Source organism: Centruroides vittatus, unplaced genomic scaffold (assembly GCF_030686945.1).
Source record: "Centruroides vittatus isolate TY-2023 unplaced genomic scaffold, ASM3068694v2 contig_3175, whole genome shotgun sequence".
Classification (NCBI taxonomy): Eukaryota; Metazoa; Arthropoda; class Arachnida; order Scorpiones; family Buthidae; genus Centruroides; species Centruroides vittatus.
The window spans coordinates 449,154-476,174 of NW_027122041.1; the positions used below are offsets into that span (position 1 = coordinate 449,154).

The window sequence follows — 27,021 nt, forward strand, 5'->3', positions numbered from 1 at the left end:
AAAACAATAAAAATGTTGGCACAAAAATCACATGTAATTGATGCTGAGTTAACAAAAATTGTTACTGCTGCAACAGTGTTTTTGATGAACAAAAATACAATATATCATTAGTAACAATCTATTTGGTGATGATTTTAACTACTGTTCAATGAATGTTCAAACTGAGCACTCTTTTTACTGCTGCAAGCATCTCTGCTTGAAAAAGAATTTGTTGCTTGGAGAACTTCTTAGGACATGGCTACATTGCATGGCTACAGACTTATCAAAATGTGTCCTAGTGACACATTTTAATAGGTGTGTAACTGAAAATGAAAACTTATTTGAATGAAAATACAACACAATTGTAATGTTTAAATTTGTTGATACTGAATACTCAGCTAGCTAAAAATTATCACAACAAAATTGCTTGCAATAAGGCTCTACCAAGAAGAGTTCATCACACTTTTGAGATCATTTCATAGTCAGTGGCGAAGTTTCCAGAGAAAGGCTGAGACAAAATAATCTTATTTTTTTTTGTCTAATCTGGATCTAAATTAAAGCACCATGTTCCATTTTTAAAAAAATTTAACTTTTGGTCCAGATAGCTCATTTCCAGCCAGTACTAGAAATTAAAAATATTATCATTCAATAGAGCTTAACCGATTTATGTATCAAAATTTTTAAGATATTTGATGAAACTCACTTTCCTTTATTTTAAAAGATGTATATGGGTGGTCTATGTCCCTGTATAACTGTAAATTTTGCATGTGTGTAAATGATGGCATGTAAAATAGTACTGACATAATTACAAATTACTTTTTAGCATACTGAAGTAGTAGTAATAGTAGATTTAAATTAGACTGTAAAGAAATATTCCTGCAAAATTTGGATATTAAGATAGATTATGCTGGAGCTAGAATTTTGGAATAAATTATACACAAAATATGTAAAGAAAACATTTATCTATCAGAAGAATTTGGAAGATGAGTTTATTCTACAGATATTTTGTTAACATTGTTTATGAATTTAAAAACATTTTTATTTAGATTATTAGATTATGTCTGAGTTATTAGTTTATTAAATTTTAATTTCAAATGATTTAAAACTAAATCCAAAAAACAATTGGTCCAATTTAAAAGATGATTTACATCATTAAAAAGCAAAAAATTGATGACATAGGAAAAATCTTTATATTGATAAACTATATTCATTATTTATTTTTAAATGTAGAAAATAATTTATTTGTATTATGTAAAGGAAAAGTAGTTTAATATATTTTAAATGCATTTTTTTAACTACTTTTAGAATGTATTTGATTATCATCTTTGCAATTATACAATTGCAAAGATGACTTTACTGAACAATTATAAATCTCATCTTTTTCCTAATGATTTTGTAGGAGTAATTTATAAGATTAAAATATCTAAAATCTGAATGATTGTAAACCACTTTTACTTTTTTTATATACAATTTAATATAGATGTATGAAGGAATGAAGAAAATAACTTTATGAGGTCCAGTTTAAAAACCAAAAAAAGGTCAATGTATCTCTAATGGAGGTTAGTAATAATCCAGATTGAAAATACGGTTTAAATGATCCATGCATTCAGTATAGCATTAAAATGTAAACATTTTAAAATGATGTAGCATTTTAAAATGACGACAAGGTTAGAAAAAAAGTGGTTTCCCGAGGAAGTCTGAGCAGTTAATCAATTTTTACAAACCAAAAATATTCCATTTACTAAAATCCTCTATCAATTGATGGAGTGAAATCTGTTTGTTTTAAAAAATTTATATATGCACTGAGAACTTGTATCTGATGAAATATGACATTGTCTTCTTGCACCGAGATGAAAAAAGACAATATCATGTTACATGAAAGTGTTGCAGAGTAGTCTGCAGCAAGTCCACACTGAATTGTGGAGTTACTGCAGACATTTCAACAAGAAGTTTATCATCCAATTTACAATTCAGATCTGACCCTTTTTGATTTCCATTTTTTCCCATATTTTAAGGAATACATACATGTAGTCTGTTTATTCTAATCTTGAACTTGCTTTCATAAGAAATAATTCCCTCTAAAACCATAAATTAGTAAGACAGATTTAAAATTGTTTAATTACCAATAGTAACAAATTAAATGAGTTAAACCTACAAAGCCTTTTCTTTACTGTAGGTTTTCCTCTACCCTTTACTTTTGAAAAAAAGTGAGAGTGGAAGTCCTTTTGTGGATGTAAAATCTGTGTACCAAAGAATTGCTTTAGTTCTAGGAGTTAGTAGAGATACTATGTCAAAATATTCCTCAACTAAACAAAAACTGTTGACACCTAGAAAAAAAGGTAACAGAAGCAAATCTGTAACTGAAGTGGATAAATTCACATTGAACTGCATACAAAGATTAGTTACGAATTATCCAGCAATAATATTAATGTTGCATTAGATAACTTAATATAAACAACAACTCAACAAACCTGATTTTTGATTAAAGCCAGATGACTTGTGAAATTATCAGGCTATGATCAGACAGTTAATACAGGTAATAAAATGTAAAGATATTGAGTTTAATGGCAATCATTCATCTCTTCATAATGTACTAAATGTGACTTTTGGGTTTTTTCCAAGTAAATCCAAAGTATCTACTTAATTGTTTACATGAATAAAAGTTTTGGTAATCTGTCTTATGTAAAGCTTTGATTTTTACTTATTTTCAGTTTTTTTTTTAAGTTTTCAACCTTCCATGTTAGAAGAATGAGAAACAGTGAAAGGATAAATTTTGTCCAGCAAAGAGAAAAGGTAACTGTATATCTTCTCATAGTCATGCACAAGGTTAAAATAAACAGATTATAGTCATCTTTTCATTATATTGATATAGTGGTAAAAGTTGTCATTGCTAAGTTGTTGAAACAAAAAAAGTTTTTGAAGATGGAATGAATAAACTTGTTACACATTTCAATACATGCCTGAACAGGCTGAGTAACTAAAAAATAGTATATTGCCTGAAACATTTCTTGTATGCTTCATTTCGACAAAATTATTCAACTGCATTATTAGCTTTGTAGAGTTACTTTTTAATCACAATATATTTTCAGATACAATTTTTCCCTGATTCAGTAAGATGTAGGAATATTTGATATTATCTGTAATAACTATTCTATAAGAACAAAGAGTAAACAACTGTCAGATGGTGTTAAAATTAGTGATGTAACGAATAGTATATTCAGCCTCAGCTGAATACCAAATATTCGGCTAGGAGCGTGGCCGAATACCAAATATTTGGCCAGGAGTGTTGCCAAATGGCCGAATATGCAGCCAAACTATTCGGCTTGATTAACGCACGTATGAAAATTGGCGCACAAACCGCATTATGACAAAGATCGCACACCCTGCTCTCTATTGGCCCACTGTCACTAGGATTTTTTCTTCCATTAGGTCTAAATTATTTAAATTAATTAAATTATAATTATTAAAGTTAATACGAGATGGAGCCTAACATCTACCTCTAGTGCAAAATTGGTTTATAATTTATGTAATAGCCGTAAATAGCCCAATATGATTCGGCAGTTGTTGGTATTTAGATGTAAGTTATAACTTATAAGTTATTTTATTTGCAATCGATCTTTTTAACTCTTTAATTAAACACTAAAATTTTGTTTTTACTATGTATTTGTAGACTGAATAGTACCCTAAGGATATACTTTAGTGGCGACATATGGTCTAGTTTCTCCCCAGTTGTGGAACAGTTCAAATATATTATTGGGGAGTTTCTATTTTGTGATATTTTGTTGCTATTGTTTTTGTCAATATTTTTAAAATTAACATGATTTCAAATGTTATCTTTTCGCATATAATGAGAAATGCTCATTCTTTGCTTTATATATAAAATAAATTATATATTAGTTACTCATCTTCTAGAAATAGATAAATAATTCTTTCATTAAATACGATAAGTTTCAATAAAACGTTTCGTAAATCATTTTAAAATATCGTAAAAAATATTAAAATATACATGAATACGAATATAACATAATTAACTAAACAATAACATTAATGCCCAATACATTCTAACCTACACGCCATCAATGCCATAAGATATCGGGCTAGATAAAAGCTATAATATTATTTAATTACAAAATAATTTAATACTAGAGTTAGATGCTATTTTCTTATTAACTTTAATAATTATAGTTTAATGTTCAGCATTAATAAAAGTTACCAGAATGATTAATTTACTGTTTTTGTTATTTCTTACTCCTGTTTTTAGGTATTTGGTATTCAGCTGAATAGTAATTAAATATTCGGTATTCGGCTGACTAGTGATTTAAATATTCGGCATTCGGCCGAATAGCCGAATACCAGGTAGTAACCGAATATTCGTTACATCACTAGTTAAAATCCTTTTAATAATGCAAGTACTTTCAATGATACAGAATTGTCATCATCAGAATAATGAACATCTGGTAAGCCTGAAATTCCATTAAAATGTTTAAATGTTAATAAAATCTTACTACATGTAGAGGAATTCTATTCCAATTCCAAATGTTCATTAACCTGATGGCAACGATTCTGTATCATTGAAAGTACTTGCATTATTAAAAGGATTTTAACATCATCTGACAGTATGTCCATTTTATCTGTTCTTACATTGCAACATTTGGTGTGCAGTTTAACTTAGATTTTGTCAAATAAACTATTCTGAAAGTCAATAAAAAAATATTCTTTTGTTCATCACTCATCATAATTTTAAAAATAAAGTTTATTGCATTTGATAAATCTTAATATATTAAAAATATATTATTTTTGGAGTGTGTCTAATAATTATATAAATTATTTTTTATTATAAATAAGTAATTATAGCTTTAAAATTTACATTTCAAATTTTAAGTATTTTAATTTTAAATTTTTATGAATTTACCAGTTATTACTGACAAATTCAAATGACTACTTAATTAATGGCCACCTACATTTCAGGACACTTGATACCTTTTTCATATTTTGCATATTCTCTATATGTTTTACATGCTAAAATAATACTTTCTGTTCCTCCACTTGTAACCTAATTCCAGTATAAAACAAAACAAAATTAACATAAATAGAATACATGTTAAAACACATATTTAATTAGATAAAAATATGAAAAATAACACTTACCATACCACATTCTTCATTTCTTCCACCAAACAAATGACAAACCATTTTCACAATTTCAGTTTCCATTTTAATTACATCAGGAAATACATCAGGATGTAATGGATTAGTCCAAGCAGTCTTGTTAAATACACAAGTCATAAGATCTCTAACTTCAAGATCATTATTACCATACACAGTTCCAGACACACGACCATTTTTCCAATTAATTTTCCTACTATTCTGATATTTATCAATTTCTTCCAAAATGATTTCCTGAAATTCATTTATATCACTTTATTTAAAACTTGATTACTATATCACATTAATTCATATATAAAATATCAGAACCACAATACAAACATTTATAATCATAAAACATAATTTTTTCAATGAAATTCTTAATAACAAAGTTAATTTAAATACTTAACCTCATATATAATTCTCTAATTTTTAAATGAGATTTCAAGAAAACCAATTAAAATATAACAAATTTCTAATAGAGAAGGCAACCAGCAATCTCTAAAAACAGAGGAATCTCCCAGTGGCGTAGCAAACATAACTGGCGTCCAGGGCACAACACTTTATTGGCACCCTCTCCCTTCTCCAGAAACACACATAATTTGTCTTGGAGACCATTTGGGTGCCCCTCTGCGAGTGGCGCTTGGGGCATGATACACCCCCTTGCACCCCCCCTCGCTATGCCACTGGAATCTCCAAAATTTAATCTTTTATATATATATATATATATAAACCAACAATATGACAATAATATACAGTTGACTCCGCATAAGTCGACACCCCAAGGGGAAGTGAAAATGTGTCGAGTTATCTAATGTGACGACTAAAGCGAAGTTGAAAAAAACCACAAAACTACAGTTAAGAAAATACAGTAGTGCATTATACAGTAGTATAGGCTTACAATACATTGTGTCTTCCATTTACAATTACTCTGTAGATGAAAAACTGAAAAATTCGTTAATGTTGTTTATTTTGAGCACTTTTTGACTTTCTTTTTCAACGATCATGAACACCTTGAAAACATCATTTTCGCAATTGTTGGCAAGTAACGTCTAAGGATTCTTAATGCCTCTAGCATGAGAAAATACAAAATTGGATTCTGGTGTGACGTTGATGTAGATTGTATATTTTCTTTTTGTTTATCTGTTATTATTTTATACATAAAAATACATAAAATGTTAAGACATTTTTATTACTATGTATATATATATATATTTTTATATTATTAAATATATTAATATGTATTAATAAATGAATTGACTCCCCTTTTGAAAAAAAAATGAGTTTGCACCACACGTGTGGAGTGAATTCATTTTTCAGAAGGGGGTAATGACTTATTGGTGTGTGAGACAGCAAAAGTATGTCGACTTATCCAGTGGTGATGAGTTAAACGGTGTTGAGTAAACTGGAGTTTTTTAACATTAATGTCTATGTAAGTCGGCCAGGACCATAGAAACTGACTACTTAATCGATGGTGTCGAGTTATCTGGGTGACGACTTATGCGGAGTCTACTGTATTTTTTTTTTTTTAAAAGTGACAAAAAAAAAACATTTTTATTCATTTCATTAATTTTATGTATCCATTTTTATGAGTTTTGAAAAGAAAGGAACCTGATGTTTTTGACTGACCTATTCACCTCTCTCTTGTTTTATTCATAGTTTGTCTTGCATGTTATAAACATTACTAATATTACTAATCAACATAATATGTTGATGATCTACAGAAATTTGTAGATCATCAAAATATTAATATATGATTCAAAATAACATTTATAAAAACTGTACAAATATTTTTATTTTATTATGTAAAGTTTCATCACATAAAAGAACAAAATGTGACCTTCAAATCAAATGCTAGAATTTATGTGATTTGAAAACAGATGAATTAAAAATTGCTACTACAAAAACAACAAACAACTTAGTTTTGTTTAAATGCATTTAGTTGTGTATCGTTTGCATTAACATTTTCAAAATATGATTTGTAAACTTAGAAAAGTTAATTTTTTATGTAATAAAATGTTTAATCTTTTAGAAGAAAATAAAAGTTCAGTTGCTTTTAAGACATTACATTTTTGTCTGTCTACTATCTGATGTTGCAATTTCTGGAAATACATTCACTTACATTGATTTACACCTGATAAAACATTACATAATAAAACAAAAGTACGTACTTTATTATATAATGTTTTATATATATTATGATATAAATATATAAATATTTGTAAGAAATATGATTAATATTATCAACAGTATGAGATGTAGTTCTTGAAAAATCAGCACTTAAATTATTTTGTAAATGCAGACAATATATTTATGTAAGAGGAATTATTTTCACTAATTGAAATTTAATATTTGAAAACAGAAATTAAGAAAATGGCATCACTAAAGTAATCAGACATTCTAAATTATGTGGGACAATTTTGTTTTTAATATGCTGTCCCAATTTTTAAACTGTTTGAAAAATGTCACTTTTGGATTATTTCACAGTTATATTCAAAAAGAGCCAATATTTATTGCACAAATTGTAAGTCACAATATCACAAAATCACAAGATGAATCCAGTTATAGCATAAAAATTTTAATAAAAAATTTATAGAAACAGTAGGCCAATCAGCAATTTATTGTCCTGTCTGTCAGAGAGCAGTGAATATATAACATGTATTGTACAAGTTTCACAGTCATTTGAATTGGTGACATAAAAAAATTGATTGTTTTTGCTAATTATCTGGGTTAAAAATCACCAGTTATAGCTAACAAAACTACACTCCAAGTTGTAATTAACTATTAATTGTTGCTTTCATTGTAGGTCATTATTTTGTAAACAACTAGGTGTGTATTGATTGATTGTAACGTAGGCGGTGCACACACCGCAATGAAACCTTAGCACACGTCCTGAGCCACTGCCTCCCGAGCATGGTGGATATAACCAAGAGGCACAATAACATCCTGCATCGCCTGGCCAACACCTTTGACAAAAAAGGAGGAAATCTTCTCATCAATCAACGGATTCCAGACTTCCCAAATAACTGCCGGCCAGATCTAGTACTCCTCAACGAGTCAGCAAAGGAAGCAACGATAATTGACGTGATGGTGCCCTTTGAAAACGGGGAGGATGCCTTTCCTACTGCTAGATCTGCAAAAATCGAAAAATACAAGGCCCTAGCTGACTTTTTAAAAGGTAGGGGATTTAATACCTTTGTTGATGCATTCATTGTAGGTGCTCTGGGCAGCTGGGATCCAGCCAATGAAGCTACCATCAGACATCTAGCTATCCCTAGAAATTACGCCAAAACAATGAAGAAACTCATGGTCAGTGATACCATCTGTGCAAGCCGAGAAATATACATAAAACATCTCAGCGGCAGTCACAGCAGCAGCAACTACTATTGAGATCAGATAAGAAACAACACCTCTGTGTACCATAGTAACCAGTACACCAACTCATACCCCTCCAGGTTGCGCTGAGCTGATCAGGTTAGCTCCATCACTCAGACTCTCACCTACGATTATACTCTTTTTGGCTGGCTATGTGCCCTTGGTCATGCGTCTTCCTGTCCTGTAAATAATGTATGCATTTTCAGCTGGCTCTGTGCCCATGTTAACTCACATTACCTACATCCTCTGTGAAAACCTACTTTGTTTAGCAGGCATGAGTGCTGTTAGCAGCTCAGTGCTGATGATACGTGTGCCCATGGCCACGCGTATCATCAGCACTGATGCTGACTTGACTTGTTTATTCTGATTCATATAACCAATGTATTTTAAAGATAGTTTATTAATAATAATGAAAGGCTTTTAAATCTGTCATCGATGATATCAGAAGGCTAAAAAACTGACAGTTATCAACCAGAATCAATCACAACTCAACTGAGATCATATCAAAGTACCAGTCTAATATCCCACTTCTTACATTGCAGGATCTGATGACTTTAGACATCACTCTGGACAAACATTACATTGCATGTAAAGCAGATGTTAAAATACTTTGATAAATGTACTTTAACATCTGCTTGTTTTTAAAATAAAAAATGTATTTTAACATTATCTTTAATGAAACATAAATACATTATCAAATTACAAATTCATCTTTGAGTAAACTAATGCCAACTGTTAGCAAGATAGTTATCATCACAGACACACATTTAAAGATCATAACATCAAAAACATTAGAAAACTTTAAGAAAAAATAGTTTTATTTGCTATAAAGCTTCAATTATTTTTGAAGTTTATTCATTAACCATTTTAAATGAGAAGCATTTCACTACTTCTAAAGTTGACCACTAAGTTCAAAGTTTTTATCATAAATCCACAACAATTCTACAATCTTTCTCCCTTGCATTTCGTTTTTTAGGACTTTTGCCTGATCCCAAAAAGCTCTCATATTTTTATTAACACTTTTTGAGATAGGGCTTTTCCTGGCTTACATCTATAATGTGTTTGTAAACTATCTAAGTCCTCTTTTGGGTATTCTTATGTACTTGAAACTTTATTTCCTAAATTTATTCCAGGTTTACAGTAGACCTATTTTCTACATCCTCATCTCTCCTTTATTGTTTCTCAACAGTTAAGTATTGAATTTCTTTTAAAAACTTAATTTCTTAAAATACATAGTTATAGCTGAATAACTGAATATTGCTAAATCATTATTCACCCAAAAGCTTCTTCATATGCAAAAACTGATGAAAGTCAGATGATGCTGGATTGGGATTATACAGATATTATTCAAAGATTTTCCACTTGAAATATTTCAGCAATTCCTGTGCACTATGGCAAAATGTGACCTTGTATTGTTTTCAGCTCTTTATCTTTGTAGAATAACAATAACCATCAAAAGTTGTTGTTAGACCCTCAAAAATTACAGCAGACTATTCTCAGGAGTAATTTTACTTAATAATGCAAGGTCACATTTCACAAATTGGCAGGTGGCTTCTTTGAGGTGACGAAAGCTTAACTGTTACTACAGAAATTTTTGAAAGTTTTACAAAATTAAAATGCAGTTGCCTAACATTTTATGTAGTAGTTGTAACAGGATTTTATTACTGTTATTAATAATGTTAATAAATTTTTTTAACCTATCATTCACTTATAATAAATCAATAAATTCAGAATATGCTTCTTCAGTTTGAAGGCTAAAGTTAATTTCAAGCAATTCAAATAATTATTTATAGACAAACAAAGTCTGTTTTAATAATTGACTAATTAGTTAATGTGAGACACTTGCATATTTAGGCTACACAGTCAGCCACAATTCTGTTCATTACAGGAAGTCCTGACCTGCAATAGGATTGACCACATAAATAATGGATGGGAACAATGCCTCAACCTTTTCATACTATTCAAGAAAAATTATCGGAATTTGGGTATACAGTAGAGGTCATTTAGCCGAAAGCCGATCAACTGAAACATCAGTTAACCGAAAGCTTTCCAGTCGGACTGTGTCATGCTGAGTCGAACATTTTTGATACTAGATTAACTTCTAAAGTATAAGTTTTTTGTTTTTATATTTTTCAATATATTTATTTTGTTTGTACAAAATAAAGAAATAATTTTTAATGATACAATAGCCACGATTATTATTATAAAAATTTTCGTTAGGCTTAAAATCGATGAAAATTCAACGCAAAGCGACATGCAACAGAGAGAAATTTCAACATGGGATAGGTTAATATATTTTTTCGTACGTAATCAGTTATCCGAACAACCCCAGTCCCCAATTCATTCAGATAAACGAAGCTCTACTGTAATTCAATTGAAGAATCACTAGTAGAGAGATATCTTTTATTATGCACAAAGTGCAAACTCTATTTTAAATTTATTTCAAACTATAAATGATTGTTAAATTGTACAAAGCACTGAACTGATATAAAAAGTGATTTTATGCTAGGATTATGCAAGGAAAAACAAGAAATGATGATGATAAAAATCAAGAATATATAACATTTCCAGCAAGATGTAATAGTCATGTACTGTACATGTTAAATTCTCTAATTTGCCAGGTTGTGAATTCTAATCCTGTTTCCTATTTTTCAGATTTTATTGTTTGTAAGGGTACACATTACACTTAAATATTAAATAAAAAATTTTGTTTAATGCAATATTTTCAAAATATTACCTTTGACCAACCTTCCTTTGGTAGCTGAAGGTGGTAGTCTGGATTACTCATCATCTTTTTTGTATTGTTTCTTATCTGTAGAACTGCTTTCTCTATCTCCTTTGCAACAATTGTCCGAATTATTGGAAGTCTTTTTATTATAGAAAAAACGTTTCTCTTAATTACTTCCAACAGATCTGAAATGAAAAATAAATATGAATTTAAATATGAAGAAATCATTTAACATTTATTTTTAATAAAATAAACTATAATTATAATGAAACAATCATAATTTTTGTTTAATTTGTTTAAGGTAAGAAAAAAAAATTCTATTTATTTCAACAATCAGAAAGCAAATAAAAAATATATATATATTTTGCATGCTTTGATTTTATTTAGAAATATTCTATTGACAATGTATAAAATAATTCGTTTTTGTCTTTCTATTCTTCAGACACTAAGAAATCTTTACTCATGTTTATTGTGGATGTGGTTTGGTTTGGTTTGGTTTATTTGGTTATGACAACACAACACATGGGTGACCTACCAAGGGGAATGCATCCCAGGAGTTTCTACAGGAAATTTGTTCCTACTTAGGTGTTACTAGTGTAAAGAAAACCCAGAAAACTCCATGTGGCCAGCCTGTTGGAAAAGTGCAAACCCACAACCAACTTCTAGTGTTCAATGGTTTGTTGTGGATGTGATCAAGTCTACAACAGAATGGGTGAAGGACAGATGTCAAACTTCAGGCCAAAAAACTCCTATAAAAGTTTAAGGATCCAGCTTAGACTCAAGCATAGATCCTTTAGAATGGCAGAACAAAGTCTTTACTGAAGGATTAAATTGGGCTATATTACTGCTACTATTAATAACAAAAATAATTACTGGCCAACAAATTTTTTGTTGAATATCTATCAACACCTGTTCTTAACTAATTTAAGGATGCTGAATTCAGATCAGGGATTCCTTTCTTTCAGAAAGCTCTTGTTTTTTTTGCAGTCTATAAATGTCAAAATTTCAATTTTTTATGTTTTACTCATTGATCTCTGTATGTATTGATCCATATGTGGATAGATATTTGATGAAACACTCTCAAAATGAACTGGGAAATAAACATTAAATTGCAACATAATGTAAATGTCTTTAGTAATACAAACTGAAACCCATATCATCATAAACTAATTTAAAAATTAGCTAATTAACAAACATAGTTGCATAATAGTGTAAATTCCTTCATTGCTACAAAATGAAACATATACAGGTATAACCTATCCTAAAATGAGGTGATTAGTAAACATTACATTGCAAAATACTCTACATGTCTGTAGTGGTATAAAACATGGAAACACAGACAGGCATCAACTGATTGCTACATAACACATTTGGTTCTATACTGGGGGCTAAGCACAAGAGGCAGAAATTTGCATTTCAGGCTCTTTCATTTGTGACCTATTTCAGGACAATCCTGTTTAATGCTCCAGCAGTAGTCTGCCATCATATGTTTGTCCCATCTCCCTTGGTAGCACTCTTCCATGATCTTCAGGTCATGGAAATTCCAAAAGGTAACACCTTACATTTCCCTTTCAGACAAATCATGCAGCATTTCCTCACAGTTGTGACATACCCTATGTGGAGCCCATTTCTGATCTTGGTCTCCAATAGTAAGTCCGAAGTATGCTTTATAAGCATGCCTCACAAAGGAAGTTATATTGTCTTTGTTGAATAAGGGTGAAGTATCCACAAATGTAGCAGGAACTGTCTGAGTTGTTTATACATGGACATTTCCTTGTTGCCATGATCAGATCTGAAAAAAAAAATCAATTTCCATATCTACACAATTTTATTATATACCATGCCAATAACATAAAGTGCTGGAATGCAAAAGTTTGAATTACATGAAAACTAGAGCATTGAGAAAAAAACCGTTTGCAGATTTGAAATCAGCACACCCAAATTATTAAGAATCAGTGAAAAAAATCTCATGCAACTGAGAATTCGAAAAAAATTTGTTGGCCAGTGTTATTAATAATAGTAGCAGTAATATAGCCCAATTTAATCTGGCAATAATTTAGTTTTAATATAATTATTGGGCTTAGAGATGTTTACAGTATATATTAACCATTCAATCATTTAATTTAATTAATATTAAAAATTTGAAAGTAGTAAATTTATTTTATGAAATTAATCATATCACTTATTAAATTGCAATTATTTTGTTTATTTTTCCCAGAAAAATTAATTGCCAAATCAAAACATTTACTCTTTCAGCAGCCTTAAATAAGGAATAAGCAATGTTAAATAATTTGTGTTTCTCAGCATAATAGGACACATGCTAAAGGATAACATGTTCACTGCTGGTTGATGCAATTTTGTGTCAGGTGACTTTCATGACACAAAATCACATAGATTGGTAACAAATATGTTAAGATATTTTTAATCTGTGAAAAACAAATTACAAAATATGCCAATGTATGAATGAGAACAATGTTCTCTTACAAAACATTTGAACTGAACTGAATTTGTACTTTGAGTAATTTAAATTTTTACCAGGACATACATATACACCCTGTATCAATACAGCAAATTAAAAATAATAAAAATTTTTTGTGAATAATTTAATGTTTTTTATAAAATGTAAATATTACATTACTTTCTTCATCATTAAAAATTTTCCAAATCCAAGTAAGTAATAATGTTAAGGAAACACTATATAATATTAAAAATAATGGTTCTATGTCTGTTGCTGAATCATTAATCCATTTTCTCACTTCATTACTCTTCTCTGTAAATTCCAACCAAATTGTCTCAATATGTTCCTGAAAAAAAAAATAAATACAATCACATTTCTTACTTTTAAAATCAAAATAATTATTAGATAACATTTTTCTTATAAAAATGTTCACTTAGATTTAAGAATAAATACTTGTAAAATGTAAAAGTTGTTTAATTTATATAAATAACAACAAACTAGTTACAGATGAAAGATTTTACAATTAAATATTTATCATATTTAGAACTTTTTTATTGAAAGTTATTTTCATTGTATGAAAATTTTAAAAGAAATCATTCATTCAGTATGTATATGCTTCATCTAATTGTTTGACTATTGTATGCACATTTTTGGAAAATAAGAAACAATAAAATTTCAACATAACCATTAATTTTCAACTCTATTCTGAAGATGTTATGACGTGACTATGTTATCAGTAATAAATATTTTATAAATTTTTCCATACTTCCTGCTCAGTAGCTTTCCATTATTGTGTATAAAACCATTATTAATCATACTGACTCAGCAAACTTCAATCATTGGAAAGTACTGAATAAAAAGTTAGTTATCTGATAATGAAGAATATATATATAAATTACATTACATATATATTCATGTATATTTATATATAAGTCCTTTCATCTTAAATTTCTAGAGAAGAACTTTATTTGAGTTCAAATTTCAAGTAGTAATACTATATAGCAGGGGTGGCCAACAAGTCGATCGCAATCGACCGGTCGATCACCAAGCCAATTTTGGTCGATCGCTAGCGATGTCTTGACTTAATGTATTATATTTGTAACCGAACGCAACTGTGTGCATGCAGTTATGACTCGACTCACAAGCAGTGAGTGCACTTCGTACTGAAACAGTGTATAAACATAGTATGTATTTCACACTTCCCCCTCCCCACTTAGACTATGCCTATGACAACAAGTCGATCGTGACACGTTTTTACGATAAAAAGTAGATCTTATGTGCACAAAAGTTGTCCACCCCTGCTATATAGCAACATAATATACATGAACTACAGGAATACAGGATTCATATACAATTTCAAACAAACATTTCAAAAATTACTACTTAAATCAGAATTACAAATCATTATATAAATACAATCATAAAACAATAAAAAGTGGATACTCTGTTTGCCTTTAGTGTCAAATTCATATGTAATTAAATTTCCAATTACAGATAATCTGATAGAAATCCAATAGTATGATCATGATTAAATATTTATAAATTGTGACAGTTAACACTGATTCTACTAATTTCAACATCATTTACTATAAATTATAATTCTAAAAACTAACTATAATAAATATAGTAATTAAGTACAAGAAAATCAGTGAATAAATCTAAATAAAGAATAAAATTAATTTATTCAACAAAACTAAATTTGCTACTATATAAATAAAATTTGGTATAAATATTGCAATTTATTAGTTAAATAAACTTTCGCATATCTGGTAAGGCATTAAAAAATTGTGCCAATTGATGTAGACACAGATATAGATGAATTCATCTCACATTTTATCTAATCAACATATCAATAATCAACACTTTGTTGTCAGTGTTGATCAATTTTATTTAACCTAATCAAGAGAATACTCTGCTAAAATCTATTTTAAAAAAAAATCATATTAGAATCTTAATTCGTCTAGTTTCCAGATTTCTAAAATTGGATTAAAGGACACTTAAAAATAACTAATCTTCAGTCAGGCACATTTGACCAATTTGATACACCATGTACATTTTGAATTGTCATTTCTTAATAGAAAATTGTAGCCATGCCTCTTTACAGTAGTTTCATTTTTCTCATTCTTGATGGTGACTTCAATTCTTAAAATTTGAAAAACCTTCAAAATATTGGCAAAACTCGATTTTACGCCAAACTAGTTTGACATAAGTGTGTCAGGCCAAATTAGTTTAGAATTATTATTCAAGTATATTAATGATTAAATATATTAATGGTTCAAATAAAATTAAAAGGCAATCAATTAGATGAACAATATTTATTCAAATATAGTCTTAGTTATAAAAAATGGGGTTAATGTTACCCTATGTATCGAAGGTGGCGGCTCTTCTCCGAGTCCAGCAATCAGAAGACAAAACAGTGGGGACACGCATTCTAACCTAACCTAACCTATTCTTCTCAGTGTCAAATGTGGTAGCTGTATATACGTAATGTGAATGTATGTCTCTTTAATCCGAATAAATAAATCCGGTAGACTCCGGAAGTCTACCAGATTTATTTATTTGAATTAAAGAGACATACATTCACACTAATCTATTCTAATAAATTACCATAATTATTAAGTAGACTATGTTTGAATAAATATTGTTCATCTAATTGATTGCCTTTTAATTTTATTTTAACCATTAATATACTTGAATAATAATTCTAAACTAGTTTGGCCTAGGCAAAACTAGTTTGGCATAAAATCGGGTTTTGCCAGTAACATATACATATCAATCTTTTTTAAATATAATTTTGATATATTACACCTCTTCCCATTATATACTGAAAATTTAAAATATTGCTTGGTTTTTTCGGTAAGTACAGTAAACTCAAAAAATAATATTTAGATGCATGAGAAATACTATGCATGAGAAAGTGAAATAAAGTATGTATGAGTAGAATGAGAACAATAAAAGATTAATTTGTTAATTTGTATTTGGTTATTGATTTTCTAATAATAATAATGCTTTTAAACTAAACAATACATCAGAAATAATCAGTGGCGTGCTGTCATTGGAAGCGATGGAAGCGCCGATTCCACCTTCCAATGACCTTACCTTGTATTTTATAAAATATAAATTTTCATATTTTAACATACTTTGCATTAATTAAAATTAATATTTTATTATAACTGCATTATGTATCTTTTACAAATTTCTATACTACATGTGAAAAAAACAATAAGATTGCTATTGTATATTCGAATAATTCGGTGGTGGAAGGAATGTCGAAACCAGGTCAGTTTCTAATCAGCCAGATTATATAGGCATCGGCACATGAGGTTTACAGAGCACCAACCTCATCCGGTTTAGCTGGTAGAAGCAACACACGCATAAAGCATCTAATTTTATATCCCAGACCACAGCTGTTAGCCACCTGCCTGCTAGATATTCGACCGCCCTCGCCCGATTATGTGAATCATAAGTAGACTAGATCAACGGCGGGCAACCCCCGGCCCGCGGGCCAGCTACGGCTCGCAAAAAGTTTCTATCCGGCCCGCAAGATCTTTAATAGATTATTAAATTGGAAAAATAACTAATTAATAGTTATTAATTAAAATAACTAATTAATAGTTATTTTTCCAATTCTTTGTAATTTTCAAAAACGTTAAGAGAAATAAATGTAGTAATTAACTTTTCATTTATTTATTTCATATTTGCAGACTAAAAAAATTGCAAGTCACAAGAAGGCATCAATTAACTACTACAGCCCACAGAAAAAACGTAAAATTTATTCTGGCTCATGTTATAATAAAGGTTGCCCACCCTAGACTAAATTTGTAACTTAACCCAACCGACAGGAGTTCACTAGCATGTTTTTATGATAGTTCTGTATAGTTGACAGGAGTTTTAAAAAAACCATTAAAATATTTGATATAGTTATTCTGCGTTTATTCTGCTCTCCCATCTTATATTACTTACGGATTTCAATGTTAAACCGGTGATATTACGATTTAGTATGTCCCATCTGTAAGGGGATGGAGGAAAAAAAAGTGTACAATTCTAGTACAGTGTTAAAAAATTAACTGTTACTTTGGCAGCATCATTTACAACCAAATTTAATGAATGAGACGTACAATGGTACAAAGAAAGCTCTAGAATTTATTTTCCTTAAATTTACGATTTATGTATCGGTTGTCATAAAAAGTTCTTTCCACTTCTTTCCCAAGACTACAGGTATTCAAGTACAAAGTAACCGGTTTCAACTTATTTCTACTTAAGAAGTAGTTAAATAATTAAGAGATTAGGGAATTAGAAACATAAATAAAACCCTGATGAAAGAGCCGAAATTTTACTTAAACAGAAGCTTAACCGAACCAATCTCTTGCCAAGTACAGTGGGGTCTGATCTCTTCATAATATTAGATGTAATAAAGACAGAAATTTTTCCAGTTCAATGAGAGTGACCGAAAAGTTGTAAATTTTGGAAATTTCCGTGAACACTTGGTCCTAAAATGAATTAGTTAGAAAACGAACGATGGACAATCTGTTAAGTTTAACATATTTAGATTTTTACAGCTATGGTGAGAAACGTTTAAAATCTACAACAACCCTGTCGCGTCCTTTGAGATATACTAGTGATGCGACGAAAGAGGCATTTGACATTGACCGGTATTGGCACCCTCAGGATTTGGCATGCACACACCTACCTGGACCGTCTCTGATTCCATTCATTAGCCACTCGTAGGGAGCTATTTCACTAAGTGGATTGTTTTAAGATTTAAAAAGTAAAGAATATTTTGTTATTTTTATGTACGTTTCTTCACAAAGTTATATTTAATTATAAGTTTCTTTAAAAGTATATTCATACAATTGAAGAATTTTTTGTACTAGGCATGTATATTCATTACACATTTTGTTTCACCAAGTAAGTTTTTCTTATAATTTTAATTTTAGCCCTTATATCGTGGCTAGTGATTCAAAAATTTATTTTTAAAAAGTTTTGATTCAAGACCGTGTAATGAAAAAGAAAACATTATTAACAGAGAAAGACTAATACCTAAATTAAATATAAATATGTCACCAAAAAAATTTATGACGAATGACGATTCTTTTGTAAAATTGAAGCAATTTGGAAATAAAAGCGGAATAGAATTTAACATTGGTAGACAATATAAAATAAATATTGAAAATTATAACAAGATAATTACGATTAATAGATATATCTAAATTAATAGATGTTATATGTTTTTTCTCAAAGCAAGAATTGGCATTTAGAGGTCATAGGGAATTTATTGAATCTAATAACAGAGGTAATTATCTTCTATAAGTATTATATTGAACTTTCTTATTTATTAAGTACGTCAGGTAATCTATTAAAAATACATTTAAAGAAGTGTACAGTTTTACTGGCTTATCGAACAAACGAATACAAACGGCCCTGACGTGCAATTAATTGATTGCCCCTGTAGGTTGGCTTCTTACAGAAACACAGCTTCCCTATCATCAAATGTCACGGCACACCACTGGAAATAATATTTCTAATATACTGTAAGAATTCATAAATTATTTGCTTAATAATCAAAAGTTAAAAAAAAGTGTAATCATTTTGATACATTGTGCCATCATCTTTAAGGCTCTATGCTTTCCAAAAGGCTATTTTCACTCCATTTTATCCCACACCAAAATAATTTTACTTTTAACTAAACTAGTTTAATAAATAAACAATTATTGTTTAGTTATTTAACTATGGAAAATAAAATACAGTAGAACCTTGGTTAATAAACACCCTAGTTAATAACTGTTAACAAACTTATTTCGCAAAAATTCTCTCTCAGATAATGGATAACGAACACAATGGTTTTTTGTGTCAAATTTTAATTGTTGTTAGGCATGCATGAGGTAAACATTTCTTTTCTGAGTGTTTGTGCTAAACTTGCTTTTTTCAGTTTTGTGATTTATATATTTAATCAATAGGGCACCCAAGAAAGAAAAATGTTATAGTGGCAATAGAAAACATTTTAGTGTAGCATTAAAGAAAGAACTTATTGCAAAACACAAGAATGGCATGTGTTTCTGATATTACTAAAGAATATAATGTGGCAAAATCAACTATCTCTACAATTATCAAAAACAAAGAAGCACTTAAAGCTGCTGAAGTGGCAAAGGAGTAAATGTGATATCAAAACAAGATCTAAAGATCTAATAATCAACCATGTAAGTTATAAAAAAATTTTTTTTAAATATATGTATTATTATGTATGATGTAATCCTTATCTAGCTTCCTTTTGTAAAGTATAAGAACTGAAGAGGGGTCATTAACACCCAAAATGCATTTCCTCCTATAAAACTTATATCAATAAATGCTCCTTGTATGATATGTTACTGAAAAAAACCACTAGCTTTTAATTCTTTAAAAGATCTAAAGTTTCAGATGAAGTTGAAAAACTGCTGCTAATATGGATCATTGAAAAGCAACTTGCTGGAGACAGTATTAGTGAAGATATAATTTGTGAACAGGCTAAAAATTTACACAGTGACTTGTTGACCCAGACACCCAGTATAAGTGCAGACGGGCAAGACTTTAATAAAGTGGGCCGAGGGTGGTTTGATAGGTTTCATCAAGGAAGTGGCATTTGCAGTGTCATAAGGCATGGGAAGGCTTCGAATTCAGATGAGCAGCTGAGCAGCTGATCTGAATTCATCTGAATAAAGCAGCTGAGGTAGTAGACAAATCAACGATACTAGAGAGCAAAAGAAGTACTACAATCTCAAAAACAAACTAGAAATCTCCAGGCTACAGGTGAAAAAACACACAACATCTGTCTTCTCTTAAATGCTTTAAAGACGATTCCACTCACATCAATTGAATCAGAAAGGGCATTCTCGGTAGCAGGACTTTTCATTACTAAAATAAGAATCAGATTGAGTGATCGGAGTATTGACCATCTTTGCTTTTTAAAATCTTATTATAAAAATTTACAATAATATTTTGTATTATGTTTTATTTAAAAACAAAAATTACTTTTTAAGTTCATTTTTTTAAATTTTCAACTCAATTCAAAGCATTTTTATTGTTGTTGTTGTATGTAGTTTCCAGCAAACTTTAATAAATTTTTTCTATTTGTGAAAATTTCTATGTAATTCAAAGGTAAGTTTTAATATATATCTTACACAGCATTATTAATATGATTTTGGAGGTTGCAGAACGTATTAAATTACTTTAAAAAATGAAAAATAATTTATCATTTGATTTCATGATATTTTGTGTAACTTAAAAATAATTAATTCTATCCCAGGATTCCGGGAAACAGTTCACTTTTTTCCCAAAATCTCAGGACAAGCAAAAGACCAGGAGACAAGAAACCCTAATTTTCATCAAAGAAAATCCATTTTACAAATAAAATTATTCATTCTAGCCTGAGGAATTTTTGTAAATTGTATTTGCATTAATTTCTTTGGGAAAAATTGCTTTGGTTAATGAACAGAGTCGCAGAACAGATTAAGTTCATTAACCAAGGTTCCACTATATCACTCATTTTATTTACAGGTTTTACATTTTAATTTAAAAATTAGTATCCATATTGACTATAAACATTTTCAGATTTTAGTTTAATTTAGAATTTAAATAATTAATGGTACACCATAGCTTTCTATAAGGAAAGACAAGGATTGGTACATGACTATAGGTATATGTCTATGCAAAAATTCATCACCACTGTTATAAATCACAGGTGATAACACATGAAAATAAAAGACAAATAGCATTCTTTCTTATTTCAATAAAAAAAATGGCAGTTTAAAAATGACTTTAAAAATAATGTCTGGCAATCATTTGGAATAATTTGCAATGCATTTAAAAGACAAAAATTATTAGTTATGAAAAAAATTTATGCTGAAAACTTTGGTGAGTGACCATTATATAAGACTTTACATTAAATATTCACACTAACATAAAGTTATTAATAGATAAATAAAAGATTTTGTAAATTAATTTTTTTCTAGTTTTCCATCTGTTACATAGAAATAAATATATCTAATTATATTCTCAAGATGAACATATGAACATAACTTCAAGATCCTAAAGATAAATTTGTATGATTTGCTGCAAATTTTAGTTTCAAATTACATAAAAATTTTATATAAAAAAACTAATTGAATTTGGTTGAATGAAAAGAATCAAAATGTTACTAAAACATGTTTAAGAAAATTAAATAAATTACATTATTTAATACAGATATTGATTTTTCAAATAAAACTGCAAAGTGTCTGATATTTTCAGAAAATATCTCTACTATATGTGCATTTGGTAAATGAATTACAACAGAAAAAATCTCACAAAGTAAATTAAAAATATCTGTAATAAGATTAATAATACATGTCCAAAAACCATATTTAAATAATATTTATTAGATATAAAAACAAATTTTAATAATATTGATCAATTGAACAAAGAGGGCTACTTGTATTTGAGACAAAAATCCTTGCCATTTTTTAAAGTATACAAACAAGCAGCCTACAAAATGTTTCTTTTTCAATTGCAAAAATTTAAAAAATAGATTACTTAAAACAATGGAGTTGGATTAATTTCCAATTTTACGTAATTATATTGTAGAAAAATACACGAAAATTCAAACTTTCTTTCTTTTCTGACTTACGAGGATAAGCAACTTCCAAAATATTCTAAAACATTACATTAATAATGAAATAAAATTAAAACGGTAAAAGACAAACCAACTTTGCAGAGAGAAACACTTTAATTACTTTGGTATATCCCCTAGGGCCTAGGGGATATAGCCTACCAAAGGTTATCCTCCGTAAGTTGGAAAGGAAAGAAAATTTGAATTTTCATGTATTTTTCTACAATACAATTATGTAAGATTGCAAAAATTTAGAAATACATTAAAATTATGCCTGTTTTTAAAAATAAAATATTTAAATATCATATTATTCTTATATAAATGACTCAAACACTAATAAAGTTCAGGTGGCTCTTATCTAAAAGTTATCTTTTTTTAAACCAGAAATTAAAAATACATATTTAATAGAATTTCTAATTAAGAGAGAAATTAATATGATTAATTTTAAACCCACATATTTATTAACATTAGACTTCAATCTTTTTGGCAGTTAAAATAAATTATTTGTATTCCTAAAAAAGTTATATTATATAGATCTTCATACAACCATTTTTATGCCTTTTAGTATTGAAAGGTATTATTTTTATTATTTAAAAAAAAAAAAAAAACAGTTAAGGACAGAATCTTGTCATATTTCATACATGGAGGGAATTTTATAAATAGAAAAATTTACTTTACATAGAATCAAAGTTAAGAAATTATTGAGAAAAAAGTTAATAAGTAATAGGCAAATTTTGTACAAATTTTCACAAACAAATCAAATGTCCATATTCAAACTTAACAAATGCAATTAATAGCAGTTGTTACAACTAAAATAATTTCTATTTTAAATTTACTTCCAAAAATTTTTCCAATTCTAAATAGGCAACAAATAGTTGTTTGGCTTAATCATGTTTACAATAATTTTTCAAGTGTTATTCAATTTGATGAAATTCATTAACACTCCTTTCATTACCATAAACTTGTGAGTTAGACATTTTCTTACCATTAAATTCTTTGAACTTTATTCTACAAATTATGTTACGACTTACAAAATATCTTTTTTGATACATACACATACATTAATTCATTCTTGTGTGCAACTTTTATAGTGATTTAAGACAAATTAATTTAGTGAAAGAATTAACTTCCTAGATTTGTCTAGATTTGTGAAGAAAAATTTTTAAATATATATAATCTATATATAACAAAATTATGACAAGTAAAATAGATCACAAATATCTAATTTCACAAGTATACTGTATTTCACTTTTTTTGTTAATCATGATGATGCTTTCCTTATTTAGAATAATAATCAAGATACTCAATAATATAAAACTGGTGAGTTAGATCTAAATATAGATAAATGGAATTATAATAATATTCTAATTGAATATTATCTCACTTATTTAAATATAGCATACATAATGAAAATAATAATGATTCAAAAATATTTCTTTATCAGCAAACTTCTAATTTTAGAATTTAGGCTATAAAATCATTAAGTCTAATTATGAAAAATCATCAGGTCACACTACTTTGCAATCAAATGATGTAAACAGACCAAATGTAAAAATGATAAAATGAATTATCTGATTTTGTGTGTAAATTTTTGAATAAACTGTGCTAATCTTCAATTTCTTTTTTCCACAAAATAAATATTTTCAAATTTGATACAATAATCAGTTTGATAGAATCAAAGGAATATAGAAATAGTTAGAATATTTAGCTTTTATATAAGAATTTAATGCTTTATTGCAATATTTTTGTCAACTTAAAAAAAATTAAGAACATAAGAAATTGAAATAATAGTGAAACTTTTTATAAAAATGACTTTCATATTTTCTTTATTTTCAACTTTGACTATTCTTTATTTAAAAGTTATTTTTCTAATATTTACGATTTATCTAAAGAATCATTATTCATATATATATTTTTCCTTGATTATAAAATTCTTTATACAAGAACAAAAAAATTTTAATTTCTAAGCTTTTCTGAATTGCATTGCTTCATCCTCAAGGTTACATCTATATAAACTAGCATTCATATAAATTCAAACACATTTTTAATAAGCATTTAAATAGCTTTGCAGTTTATATACGTATTTATTTATATTCTTAAAATAAGGCGCAAGATCACAAAACATTACAGTTAATTTTGATGATATTTTTAAGGTATTATTTTATGTAACTTAAATTAACCTTGTTCACATATTTGGAAAAATTGTTATGATAATATTTGATAACCTTGAAGATGAATCAAAATCAATTAAAAAACACTTGGAAATAACTTAAGAAGAGATTAGTAATAAAATAAATATTTATATTTTTAACTTAAATTTAGTTGATAGGCAACTTTCCAAACTGACATTTTAACCTTTATAATAAATAATTAACAAAAATTTATAGTAATTTTCTCACTATTACATCAACTTAGTAAATCTAAAATTACAATAGTGTGCAAAACTTAAGCAACAATTGTTTTTTGCTGTAACTCCACAATAAATCACCTGGGAGACATGAAATTCAGAATATAGAGACAGTATTTTGTACTTAAAGGATGAAGAGAGCATACTAGCACAAAAATGAATAGAACACATACAGTATGGAATCAAAGCCTCCTTCTTATTGTAATCTTTCACTGTTTACGCTTACTGCACACGTTCTACGTGCCCTCATGTCACCTGTGATGTCTTCTTCCCCAATACAAATCACCTTTCTACCAAGTTGAGTGTTTATTGTACTGATTGCAACAAGCCCTTTTCTACAATTTCATGGCTGTCTGCTTAAAAATTACATTGTTGCTTTTGCACACCAGTGTATATGTTAGTAATAATTGTATACACACTCATTTAAAAACTATATCAGAAATAAATTAATAATGAAAATACTTGTTATTTATGTTTGATAATTAACTTCTAATTAAGTAATTATTAATTAAATAAAAAGTGTAGGAAATATATGTGTATCAAACTGATTTAAATCCAAATCATTAGCAAGTACCACACACATAACTTGATACCACTTAATTAAGGAATTCTTCAATCACATATTTACTAAAAGTTTAAATTACAAATTTTTTCACAACATTTTTAAATAAAAGATTGGTTTAAGGTTCATAAAACTTGATTAGAATAAGCTTTAATCATTATTATTTTTGAATATTTTTTAATCATTAATATATTCATGCTTATAATGATTATATATATAAATATCAGCAGAACTTCTGAATCACTTATTATATATGAAGCGCACAAATTTAATGAACCTTGATATTTTAACCTTAACAATTAAACCGGAACAAAGCAAACATTTCAAAATATCCTGTTCATATGCATTCACTGTACGATTGTTTTCCTTTTTAAATCATTGGAAATATTCATTCATAAATTAACAACAATAATAAGGGAGAATGAAATGTACATTTAAATCATATGAAATTGATCACTTACTATTGATTTACGAACTATGATCATACGTTCCATTAAAGCTCTATTAAAGCGTGTATTTTTTTCTTTCTTCTTCTAGATTACGCTATTTCATTGATAAATTAAAAGAAATAAAAATAAACAAAACAAAGCGAACAACCCAACAACCAGCGAAAACTCATACTAACTCCATGACAACGTTTGTTTTGTCTGACGCATGCGCATCTTGTTTATCGGATGCGTCATATCAGTAGGTCACATATGCAAATTACTAGTGTTTCGTCACTCTTTTTTTTTGTTCTCTCCCTTTTTGTTTTAGATGCGCTTACGGTCGATACTTTTATTTGTTATTGTATTTTCTTTTTAAACATTATGAATGGATGGAATGTAAGGTGAATTTACTTCACACATTTTGTCATTTTATAACATGTTTAGAGTATAATAATAATATTTAATGTAAATGTATACAAGAATAAATAGTTTTTTTTTTTTTTATTAATACTTATTTTCGCATAAAATTTTAATGTTTTGTCGGAAGAATGTGGATTTTTTAACACAGAAATGCTTTTCTTTTTAATAGGAAAATGCGTATTTTGACAAGAATTCTCATCTTAACACAATATTTTAGAACAAAGAAAGCTTTCGGTAGAAAAATGCATACAAAATAATGCATATAAGTTGCATTTTAATACAATAATTGTATTTTTTAGAAGGATAATGCTTCTATTTATGAAAAACACATTTGCAGTATTTTAAAGCAAACATGCACATTTTTTAAATAATAAAATTCATATATATTAAGATTATTCATTTTTTTAATTATAAGAATTTTTTAAATTTTCATTCCAGAATTAGCTAAAAATGATACATTTTTAAACAAAAATATATACTTAAAAATTCTATGATAAATATACAAGGACAAATACATTTTTAATATTCTGATGTCTATTTTTAAATACAAGAAAACATAATTTACATTAAAATATATCGTGCTTTATACAAGAATTAATATTTTCTGTCAGCTGTTAATATCATAACATTTCTATTACTCGTTTCACATCAAATCAGATTAAATTCTTATTTTTAAAAAATAAATTATCTGAAACAGAGAATTACAATAAGTGAGTCACGATGGTGCATCCGAAATAAATTCTGAAATTTTGGTATAATCATTATCTGTATTTTTTAAATTAAGGCATGACGCTAAAAATTTCGTGAAAAATTAAATATTACGCAGAGATAATTTATAAAAAATATAAAAAAATAAGACAAATCTCTGTTTTAAACTACGCATATTTAACAACTTAAAT

At 28.2% G+C, this 27,021-nt stretch overlaps 1 protein-coding gene across 1 annotated transcript in view; it reads right to left on the reverse strand.

Moving 5' to 3' along the window:
- Positions 1-25,917, reverse strand: part of Sply (Sphingosine-1-phosphate lyase) — a 53,751-nt gene extending 27,834 nt beyond the window's left edge. The window contains 5 exon segments of the mRNA XM_067268176.1: positions 4,941-5,032; positions 5,128-5,379; positions 11,237-11,412; positions 13,866-14,031; positions 25,736-25,917. Of these exon segments, the coding sequence (XP_067124277.1) occupies positions 4,941-5,032; positions 5,128-5,379; positions 11,237-11,412; positions 13,866-14,031; positions 25,736-25,768 (719 nt within the window). The 5' untranslated portion in view covers positions 25,769-25,917.
- Positions 25,918-27,021: the final 1,104 nt, after the last annotated feature.